This window comes from Vigna angularis, chromosome 11 (assembly GCF_016808095.1).
Source record: "Vigna angularis cultivar LongXiaoDou No.4 chromosome 11, ASM1680809v1, whole genome shotgun sequence".
NCBI lineage: Eukaryota > Viridiplantae > Streptophyta > Magnoliopsida > Fabales > Fabaceae > Vigna > Vigna angularis.
The window spans coordinates 5254959-5267157 of NC_068980.1; the positions used below are offsets into that span (position 1 = coordinate 5254959).

General features: G+C 32.3%; 1 protein-coding gene across 1 annotated transcript; it reads right to left on the minus strand.

The window, feature by feature from the left end:
- Window positions 1–464: 464 nt before the first annotated feature.
- On the minus strand, window positions 465–8047 carry LOC108333944 (uncharacterized). Its single transcript, XM_017569471.2, has 18 exons — window positions 6630–8047; window positions 6449–6535; window positions 6147–6360; window positions 5919–6024; window positions 5310–5564; window positions 5087–5168; window positions 4939–4998; window positions 4790–4842; window positions 4239–4405; window positions 3077–3287; window positions 2687–2741; window positions 2536–2592; window positions 2201–2449; window positions 1607–1671; window positions 1452–1508; window positions 1271–1364; window positions 1045–1185; window positions 465–957 (listed from the first exon to the last, which is right to left on the minus strand). The coding sequence occupies exons 1-18, from the start codon at window positions 7746–7748 to the stop codon at window positions 877–879; spliced, it is 3153 nt and encodes a 1050-aa protein (XP_017424960.2). The 5' UTR covers window positions 7749–8047; the 3' UTR covers window positions 465–876.
- Window positions 8048–12199: the final 4152 nt, after the last annotated feature.

Genomic DNA, 12199 nt, shown 5'->3' on the forward strand with positions numbered 1-12199 from the left:
AGTAGAGTTATATTATAAAGTGTTAATATCACTACGTTTTTTTCTAAGAATATGGGAAGATGAGAAAAGAAATAGAACTGGAATCCATATACACACATTTCGTGGGTGGTAAGAAGAAAAACTCTGCATAAGCTTAATAAAAGAATTTATTAAAGAAAATATCAAATATACGCTTCCTTTTATAAGCATTTAAGTATAATACTTTTAACATTTTATTAATATTTTTGTGAAATATTAAATAAAAATAACCATATTCATTATTTTGAGTACGAACGTAGCATGTGACTTAAAAATGGCACATGTTTTCTGTACTCTTTATTTATACTAACGAAATGCATTTGTGCAAACAACGGGTATGAGAGATTTTTCATACTACAATATAAACTTGTCAACAATAATTTATATTAATTGCAGATTACGAACATTTAATCAAATGCAAAATTTAAACTTCTTCTCACTGTCAATTAAAATTCCCATTCTAGTGCGTAAACCAACTGAGGGATTTTACATTAATGATACCGGGAAATACATCTCCGACTGAAAGATACATGGCAGAAAGCAAAATAACTTGACTAATTAAAAAAAAAAGGAGGTTAAAACCAGTGTGGCCAGTAATAAATGAATTTTATAACATAAACCAAAATTTTGGCTAGTTTCACAAAATCCCTTGACCTAGCTTCCTCTATTTTCAACTCTAACCTCCTTTCATTCCTTTGCTACGAAAACAAATTATAACAGCTAGAGGTGGTTGTCAGTATTTCTGTACACCAAAAAAGGCAGATCCCTGTACATACTAGTCGTTTGATCTGCAGCCAGCAAAGCAACCAAGAAAAAAAGTCTACAGCTTATTGTTCCACCAAAAACTTTACACAAAATTCAGAGCGCAGGAACAGGCTTATGTAACACCGACGTCCCTTGAAATATCATCATGCGATAAAATTTCTTATACTTGTTTATCTGAAACCACACCAGAAGTTAGTCCATATATAATGAGTGCAAACCATCGAGAAACTACACTGAACGTAAGATGAAGTTAATACATACCTCATCTTGAGCTAGCTTTGTAAACCCAAATTTACCGGTCCATATCGATTCAGCTTCATCGGCAGCTGGTAGGACAAGGTTTTTCACATTCAAAGAACCAAGTAATGTCTCGATACAAGAAAATAGACACTGAAAATAACCCTGGAAAAAAATACGTTTTTAGTTAGAATATTTCCTGACATTCGCAGAAATCCTTGTCACTATAGTAAAAAAATAAATAAATAACCTGTCCTTGTTGATCAGAAGTTGTTGCCACCAATGGAAGCTCAGCAATTTCTGACCCAAAGACACGAAATACTCCAGCGCACACAATATCTCCACTGCAAAACAATAAAAATATACTTGGTAAGTAACAATTCCAACCAGATTTGCAACCCACATAAACCATGCCACCGTGATATACTTACTTGACAGTAAGCACTGCACAGTACATCCCACTAAAGTCTTGACCCCGAATGTTCCTTCTGAGGAAATGCAACAAATAAGAAAATTCATTCACATCCTACATATACATAATATATAAATAAATAAATATAGAATACACAAAATATACAAGGCTTACCCAAACAACATTGTCGGAATGAAATCTCGGCCCGATGTTGAATCAACTATAGGATCAAACCTTTCCTGTACAAAAACAAGATTCAAACTAACTAAAATTGCACATCCATCAAATTTGACATAAAATAAATGTCGTTTTCAAAATATAAATGAAAAATATACCACAATTTCTATACTAAACAAAGTAACTGATAAAAAGTTCTCCTTTTATACATATTTACAAGACCCTTTTCAGAAATTTTGTCATAACTTTTCAAAAAAAAAAACCTTCGTAGTTGAATAATGCATTAATCTTTATTTCCTAAAATAGCATTAATTTATTGAGAGGTGTTTACCAAAAATATAATAGATATTTGAAATGAATGACATAAGTCTCTGAGTAATCTGATTTAAGAATATAATTACTCACGATATGAAAGTCTCACTCAAATACTTTAGATTTAAATATGACAAGCACAACAATACTAATTATTGATCAACTTATTATTTTCAACCAATTTAACTCACTTTCTTAAAGAGTATGTATCAGTCGAGAAGATCTTATAAATAGAGAAGGAATAGAAAACTAAATAAAGATTAATCTTTATATACTCACATGGAAGATAGCAACAGCCTTTGAAAGCCTTTTCCTATTCTCGACAGAATCATCAAGCTTCCAATTTATAACCCTCCATTTAACATCAAGGTCACCTTGAATGTCTACACTTTTCTCTTCATGCTTCTTTTTAATCAAACTTAGAAGGGAATCTGGGACACTCTTTTCCCCACAAGCTGCCAAATCCGCCAGAGCAGAATGAATTTGATTGCAAGATGTGCCACAAAACCAATTCCCCTCAGGCAATTCCTGTAAATTAATATCCGTTAAAAAAAATGTACTTATTACAAGACGAATTCTCAATTAGAGTAGAAAATAATATAGAACAATAGTACCTCAAGGTTCTGCATATTATGATCCTTCAAGCATCCAACATGATATTCTTTCTCACACTGCAAGAACACTCCTATCAGAACTTAAAAACATACGATATAAAGAAACTTGTCATTAAGACCTTGCTATCTAAAACACAGAAAAAGCAAATACCTGATCACAAATAATTACTGTCCGAGGACCAAAGCTTTTACTGAAATTGTGACGACTGTATATTGCATCAAAGCAGGAGGGAGGAAGGCAAAAGAATAATGTGTCAATGCTAGCGTATTGAATCACATGTATAGAAACTAACAAATATTAAAAAAACAGAACGAAGTATTCAATACAAAAGAAGAATTTCAAATGGCCAGGGAAAAAATTCCCAACGTGAGTTCACCACACCAACTAATAAATGAGCCTAGTGTTAAATTGGCAAGCTTTCAGTTGACTAGTGAAGGCATAAAACGACACCAGAGAGAGGAAATGGCAGTAATAATTTCATCATATTATAACTTGGGTCACTACACTACCTACCAATAAATAAATATATAGCAGTGTTACCTGCACAAGGCACATCCACCATGGTCAACTTCTACAGTTCTGACAACACGAATACATCTTGGGTTCATCTGTTCCAAAATATCAGTGCCTTCAATCCTTCCAGCTGCCAGAGCATTCACATTATGTTGCCCCTGCCTATCTTTCTGAAAAACATTCTGGCAATACTTACAATACCAAGTACCACTGGGAATGCATGGCAAAGGGACACAGTCTGAAATTGTAAAATTTTAAAGAGCCCGTCATAACAATGACTATAAACACTAGCATCAAGATCAAATTGCTGAGCAAAAGAATTACTCTCAAATTAAACAAAAAAGATACCACGACTTAAATTCAACCATCACTGCCAACAATTGCATTAAAGAAAGAAAAAACAATCTCCATAATTCCCAGAGGTGCGAGACTATCCATAAAGAAAATCTTACATAAAAAAAAATAATTTTGAAAATGATTTTCTCATATATTTTGATAAAATAAAATTGGATTTTTTTTTTCAGGAGGGAGACAAGATTGTCCAATTCCTCAGTCAAGAAATGACATGTTAAAAGCACTAGAAAGTGCTTAAAGAGTGTCTTACAGATGGCATACAATGAAGGATCACCATAAAAATAAAAAAGGAATCTCCATAGCTCAACTGTCAGTTCAGATACATAACATTGGTTTTTCTAAAGTAAGTTGACAAATAAAATTAAAAAGCGGACTTACCAAAATAACAAATTTTCCTATTGATTTTGATTATAAAATAAATCCACACTGAAGAATTTATTTAAGAGCTTACAATCACTTTAAAAGTGTTATTACAGAATTTTCTAAAGATTGTTGGGTGCAAAAATATCCTAAACACGGTTAAATAATGGTATGATTTCTAATCATTATGGCCTTTTGTGCCCCATATGCATCCAACAACCCAGAGAAATTCTATACAGGTCCTACATTCTTTTCAAGAAGCTTCCCTACATTTCATTAAATAGTTTTTGGCAGGCAAGATACCATTACTGACATTGTTTCAATATATCAAAGCTGGTTCAGTTTCCGTATCTAGTTTCTTGTTCAGTTTAAAATTTAACTCCTGGATGTATTATACCTCTGTTCGAGCAGAGTGTAAAGGAACACATGTCAATAAAGAATAGATTAATACAGTAAAAAGCAAACAACGTTTCACCTATGTGAAAAGCTCTAGGGCATCCATCACAACACAAAAGATCCCCTCCATCTTCACATATGATGCAGAGATCATCATTATCATTGTTGGAAAATCTCCGGTCTTTTGATAAAGAGATGGACAACTCATGGAGTGAGATTCCATTAGATGTGTAAATGTGCAGGTAACTGCAACACAATAACACAATTTTAAACAAGGAAATGACGACAGTCAACTGTTGAAAACACTCTGCTTTTCCTCAAAAATGATGACATGGTAACAAATAATTTTCCTCACAAATACTTAATCAGTTAATCTAATTATATTTTTACATACTGTACTAGAGCTAGAAAATATTTATAGGACCCAAAACAAATACATTGAGCTGAGCAATTTAACACAAATCTAGATAGAAAATGCGGGCACACGCTATAATTGCATCCAATAACAATTTAAACTCATTTAATGAGCAAGACAACAAATAAAACTCATAATGAGCATATTAATGCAAATTTAGATAAACAATGCAGGTGTACCCTGCATCCAATAATAAAAGTTAAACAAGAACTCACGGCTTTCGTCGAGATGCCCAACCAGCATGAGCTTCAAACTGAGAAGCACTGACCTGCTCAATCAATTTTTTTTACAAAAACGTATAGGTGTTAAATATCTATCAGAGCCTAATATGTGGCACTATATAACATATAACAAGGAAAGGTACCTCACTGTTGCAGCAGGTACAAAATATCGCATATCCCTTTTTGTAACCAACCAACAGTTTCTGACCACAAAACAATAGTACAATAAGGAAAGATTAAACCCAAAAAGACAATAGGAAAAAAAATAGAACCAATCTTAATCAAAGCTACCTCTCCATGAGCATAGTAGGCTACTTCAGTTCCATCAGGCAAAACATCTGCTTCAAATACCAACTTATGCAAGCGCAGATCCCTTTCAAATATTAAAAAAAAAAATACATGAATTAAATCCTTGATAAGTCCAAATCACAGGTATGTTAAAACATGTACATATAAGCAATTCTAAATTTTAAGTGAAGCAAATGTTACAAAAGTTATTTACAAATACACTTACTTCCTAGTTAGTCTTCCCTGACTCTTACCACGAGATGCACTGTGCTTCATCCCATTCTTTAATGAATTTGGCTTCATCACACTGTTTGATGAATTAAGCTTCATCCCACTATGTAACAAATTTGGCTTCATCTCATTGGTTAATGAGTTTGGCGCCAAGCAATTATTTAGCGAGTCTGGCTGCACGCCATTGTCTAATGAATTTGGCTGCATCTCATTGTCTAATGATTTTTGAACCATTACTTGCTCTGGTGATCTGAGATAGATAGGATGTGCATGCATTAAATAGTCATATGCAATACATTCGGTGAACTTTGATAATATTACTATCACAACGCACATTACATAGTCTCTTACAGAAACATCCGTGTGAGAGTGAAAGTGACATTAAAAAAATAACTAGTCATCCTATACTATAATAGCCTGTCCATTTATTAATAAGGAATAAGACAGGATGGTAAAACGGTTGATAAGTTTTACAATTTAGAAATTATCCATCACTTTAAAGGAAGGAAAAGGTTATCATATTTATCCCAAATTCTCATTTCTCATCCTTATAACGTAAAATCAAGCAGCCATTACGTTTATAAAACAAAAAATTAAGTGATACCTTGGCTGAACCGGTGATGAAATCTTTTTGCTACATGCTGTGGCTATTTGAGGGGGACTTGCTAAGCAACAATCGCATACGAGCTTTGACACACCCTTGCATGCTCCTAAAATAGATACCGAAAGACATCAATATCAGTTGTTACATGGCCCGGAAATAAGTATGCATTGCTGCAAACACATTGGGATAATCAAGAGAGAGAAATCAAGAAGTATATGCATTTCAAACCTCGGCAGTGTAAACAGATCGAAGATTTGTTCATAGTGAAGCCACCAAGTAGTTTTTGGACGGCTTCCTCCACTGACTCCAATGGCAAATCGCAGCAGGCATTCATGACATCACGGAGGTTATTTCCACCATTCCCACAATCCATGTAAATATACTCCGGGGGACGTTTATTTGCACTGCCAGCATGCAGCTCAAACACAGTGGGCGTGACCACCTATTTCCACAAAGAACCAAATAAAAAGCATAAATTACAACCATAATCTGTAAGACACTAAACCAAAAAGAATTTTCGTATAACTCACCTCAATCCCCATGCAACTCTCACAAAAGCACAGAATCCCAGAGTTTCGAATCATTCCTTGAAGCGCTGTTTCTCCATTCTTTCGAGCCTAAAAAGTCGTCAAACAAACTCATACATCAAGCAGAAAGTCTTAAATACAAACATTAAAAATCCATCATTAAAAGAAGTAAAGATTGATGTACCTTTGATCCTTTCATGTACCTCACTGTCAATCCGTCAAGAATGCCCGTAGCCAGAAGATCCTTCAACTTGGAAGGAAATTTCCTCAACCTAGAATTCGAAAATCTTCCCGAAATAGGAGTGGTCATTAACACCGAAGCCTCAGTTTCTGATTCCCTCTTAATAACATCATCAACTCCAACCGCACCAACATTTTTCTCGTCATTTGCTTCCTCGGGTTTTTCCTTCAATGCCGACCGCGTAAACCTTCTCACAGTCGGAAGCCTCTCCATCCACTTTTTCGTTCTCTTCTTATACTTCTTCCCCTTATCATCATCATTCTCCAAAACAAGGGTTTCCCCACCAGGAACCTTATCTCCCGAAACACCCTTCTCCGATTCCTCATTAATTTCGCCAAGAGGTTGTGCCGTCTCATCCACAACCTCTTCCTTCAACGTCTCAGCCACAACAGGCTCCTCCTCATTGACACCACTATCCAACACCTTCGGTTCCTCTTCGCACACGACAATTTCTAACGCCTTCGGTTCCTCCTCGCTGATAACAGTTTCCAACACCTTCGGCTCCTCTTCGCAGATAACAGTTTCCAACACCTTAGGCTCCTCTTCGCAGATAACAGTTTCCAACACCTTAGGCTCCTCTTCGCAGATAACAGTTTCCAACACCTTAGGCTCCTCTTCGCAGATAACAGTTTCCAACACCTTAGGCTCCTCTTCGCAGATAACAGTTTCCAACACCTTCGGCTCCTCTTCGCCCATAATATTTTCCATGGCCACATCACTCTTCGTTTCCTCTTCACAAACCAACATTGCCGGAGACTCTGACTCTCCCGCATGATTATTCTTCGGCTCATCATCGCTCTGAAGATCCACCACGTCGCTCTTAGCCTCTTCCTCGCTCAAGACGTCCTCCGACGTTTTCGGCTCGACGGTCTTCCTGGACCGTTTCCGGGCAGATGCCGTCTGAACAGGAGGGTCAGGCCGGTTCTTGCTGGCCCGCGTTCGGCCCAGAGAAGCGCCGCAGATCTCAGATTGGGCCTTCATTGCGAACGCGAACTCCCTCTTGAGACCAGTCCGAACCCTAGAAAGCAACACGAACTCGTCGGAATCGGTGCCCTTGGCCATTGATTGAAGCTATTGGCAGCAGAAAAGGGTGAATAATACCCGAAAATTTATGGAAGATCCGAGAAAGTGTGCGGATTGCACATGCGAATGGGGAAGTTTGAACGAGAGGATTGGGTTGGAAAAGGAAAGTTAGGGTTTGGAGAAAAAAGGGTAAGAGTGAATAATTTGGGATTTGAGGGTCAAGGGAGAGAAAGACGCAGAAGAGATGTTAATGTTTTCTCCAATGCCCAAACTAACCCTGCGATGATCGCGATACCATTTCTCCAGATTTTGATTTTCCATTTGGCCTTGTGTTTCGTGATATTCCAGTTTCTGCCATCTCATTTATACGTTCCATAAATTTAAAATTATTTGACCAATTTTGAATTTTTTTGCGGCCTATTCTTCATAGTTACCAATCATGAGGTGTCAACTAACTATTTGCCGTTATTAACATTATTCTATGCTACATATTATATTATTATAACAAGAAAATATATATATATATATATATATATATATATATATATAATTTTTAAATTTGAATCTTCTACATGAATAAAATGAAACTGGGAAAGAAATCTTACCTAAAGATTACTAGTCGTTTTTATTCAGCAAAGAGATGGTAAATTTTTTTATCGATATACAGTGAAAAGGTTTATATCAATTGATTATGAAATAAATTACGATATTAAAAGATGTATGATAAATTACTATTTCAGTTACTAAGTTGCATAAAAAATGTATTTATTTCATATAATTAAAAATTATAACAATAAATCTTTTTGAAATATGAATTATGTATTGTGTGATAATAAAATTATGATAGCGAATATTTTTATTGTATAAATAATTTGTATTATTGAGTATTGTTACTTTAATTTTAATGTAGAAAACTAATTAAGTTTATATTTCAATTTAATTAAATATTCAGCCAGTCAATATTTTTTACATATCATTATTTAATAAATATTGGTAGCGTTTCTACTAAAATATATTTTTATCATTGGGTTATTATGTTGTTTACTAAAAAACAGAATTCAGCCACATTATTTTATTTTTTTTTAAGAATAATAAAATAGAGAAAGTGGAGACTTTTTTCCTAAAATAATTTTTTTAAGAACAATTATTTAAATAGACTTATTGAAATATTGTTTCTTTAAATGGATTTGTTTATGGTTTTCTGTTTTTTTTTTTCTAAATGGGTAGGAGAAATAAAAATAAAATTGAAAACTAAAATTAAAATTATTGAAAAGTAAATTAAGATTATTAATTAAAAATATTAAGTTGAAATATTAATTATTTAAGAGAAGGAGTCAAATAAATAATAATTTATGGTTTCTTTTGTAATATATTTTAAATTTTAAAATTAAATTTGTTACTGTTAATTTTTTGAAAAAATAAAATATTATAATAGAAAAATTTTATAATAATAATAATAAAAAGAACAATGATAATAATGTTGTAAAATTTTAATTTATATTTTATTTTTTATCCATCTTTTATATAAACTATTATAGTAATAACAAATTTTATTCTAAATTATATTACAAAATTATTAAAGAGAATGAGTCAAATAAAAAATAACTTATGATTTCTTTTGTAATATATTTTAAAATTTAAAATTAAATTTGTTGTTGTCGATTTTTTGAAAAAATAAAATATTATAAGAGAAAATGTTTATAATAAGAACAATGATAATAATGTTGTAAAATTTTAAATTTATTTTTTATCCATCTTTTCCATAAACCATAACAAATTTTATTCTAAATTATGTTACAAAATTATTAAAGAGAAGGAGTCAAATAAAAAATAACTTATGATTTCTTTTGTAATATATTTAAATTTTAAAATTAATTTTTTTATTGTTGATTTTTTGAAAAAATAAAATATTATAATAGAAAATGTTTATAATAATAAGAAGAAGAACAATGATAATAATGTTGTAAAATTTTTAATTTATGTTTTGTTTTTTATCCATCTTTTCTATAAACTATTATAGTAATAACAAATTTTATTCTATAATATAAGAAGACGTATTGACAGAATACTAACACCATTGTCCCGTTGAAGAATTTCATCCAAATATTCACGAAAATATTGCATTAACATGTTGAGGCTATAAACTTTAATCCAAATTCAATTTAGCAAAAGGTTTTAAAGGATTGGTTCACGTGTCATGACGATAATTTATTGTTATAAAATCAACTAGTAACCTGAAGATTATTTTTATTTATATAATATATATTAATTATAGTAACATTTAAAAATTTATAATACAATATTTTTATTTACAATGTCTTATTGTTTGTAAATTTTATAATTATTTTATTAAAAGAATAAGTATATAATTAAAAATTATTTTTTTTTTTTTTAATAACAATAGTTAATTAATTAAAAGTACCATAATTATTATAATAGTAATAATAATTGAAAAAATAATTAATAAATAAGTTTATGCATTTAATAAGTTTTGTCACGTTATTTTATTTAGAGTTGTGAAAATGGGTCACAACCCGCAAGTCAACCCGGCCCACCACGGGTTCGGACTCGGTTGGATATGAAAAAATTGTATTTTTTTATGTGGGTCAGATTTCAACCCGGTTCATTTAAACTCGGCTCATTCGAATTGAACCCGTGGTGGGTCGGGTTGGCCCACTAACACACCTACCTTATTTTATTTTATTAAAATTTAATTTCAATTTTATAAAAAAATATTTATTATTTTTTTTGCTTGAAAATATTATTTAAGTTCCCTATTTCCAAAACTAATTAAACACCCCATGTGAGAATGAAATTTGGGAGTGAAATTTGTTTAGATTTGAAATATAGAAAGTTTGTATTTTTTATTTAAAAAAAAATTATAATTAAGTGAGCCAGTGAGCTAACCCGTTTACCCATCAACCCGTGATGGGTCGGGCTGGATTCGAATTTTTCTGGCTGCTAATAAAATAGTCAACTAAAAAAAGAATTATATAAGTTTGTATTACATATATCCATAAATTTATAAAAAACATGCAAGATGTTACACAATTGAGATATATTACACTAAACCAAAAGTGTAATAGGTCTTCTAAAAAGAGATGAACCTAAAATACAACATTTCACTTTATGTCTCAACTCCATATCCTCCAAACACCTACTCACGAGAGACATTTCCCTAACTCACATCATTAAGGTGACCATTACAAAAGAAAAAAAATAAAAAGATATTTCATATCATTTGTATAGGTTTTGTTACATGTAAATATCCATATCAAAGAATCTTAAAACATGCACTCATATATATTAGATTTGACCATCCAAATATTTGTATTAATGTCAGACTATGACAAATTGCATACTTGTAGTGGAACAACTTGTCCCTCAAAGTTACCACATTAGTCTGTCTACCACCCATAGCCAAAAAATCAAACCATAGACTAGGACCTCCTACTACTTCTTATCACATAACCAATTTTTCTACTTGAGATAGAATGATTATTGAAGCGTTGAAATAACTTTCAAGGTTGAGTCCTACAACAATACATCACACTATCAAAAGTCACCATAAAATATATTCAAGAGATCTATGGAATTATGCCAAGTGTATAACTATAGAGCATCATCATGGAGTCTCGCCACAAGATCCATGGTATTACACCAAGCATCAATATCATACCAACAACCATACTTCATTTTCACTCTCGTACCATAGTTAAAGTAACATTGTACACACCATCATGTTCATCAACCATTAACTTATATAAGTTTACAATTGTACTTTAACCTTATTTGCATTCATATTTAAAATTAACAAAGCATCAACAATTTCCTTCACACATATACAATTAGTATTTACTAAATTCAACTCAATTCAATATATAAAAACACAAAAACCAAAGACACAACTCACGATAGGGCGCACTTAGCGATACAGGGCCACCGCTTAGCGCCCTGCGTCAGAGACTAAACCAAGGTCATTGGAAGGCCAACACTCAACATACAGAATCATCGCTCAGCTCCACGCGTGCAGAAGTCAAAGCCAATGTTACTATAAGGCTAGTGCTTAACATTGTATCAGTGGCCCTCAACGCTACAACAAAAACCATAAACTTTAAACCTTGATCTGGTTGCACTTGAAACCTATCTAAAAGACCAAATTGATATTATTGACACTATGATTTGTTCTAAAACATATTTAAACATCATATTGAATACTAATTTGCTTAATTGGTTAGCGATTCAATACATCAAATCAAACCAACAACCACCATAATCCAAACAACAAACTTAGCATATAAAAATACCATATTTCAGCATAACTAAAAGTTATCCAAGTCTTGAATGGTACAAACACAAACTATCAACATCAAACTCACTCAAAGAATAGTCCCTACAAAATTTCACATGTTAAACCACTAATTCTATACCAATTTCTAATCAACATTGTAACATACTACCAAACCACAATTCGACATCGCTTTCAACCA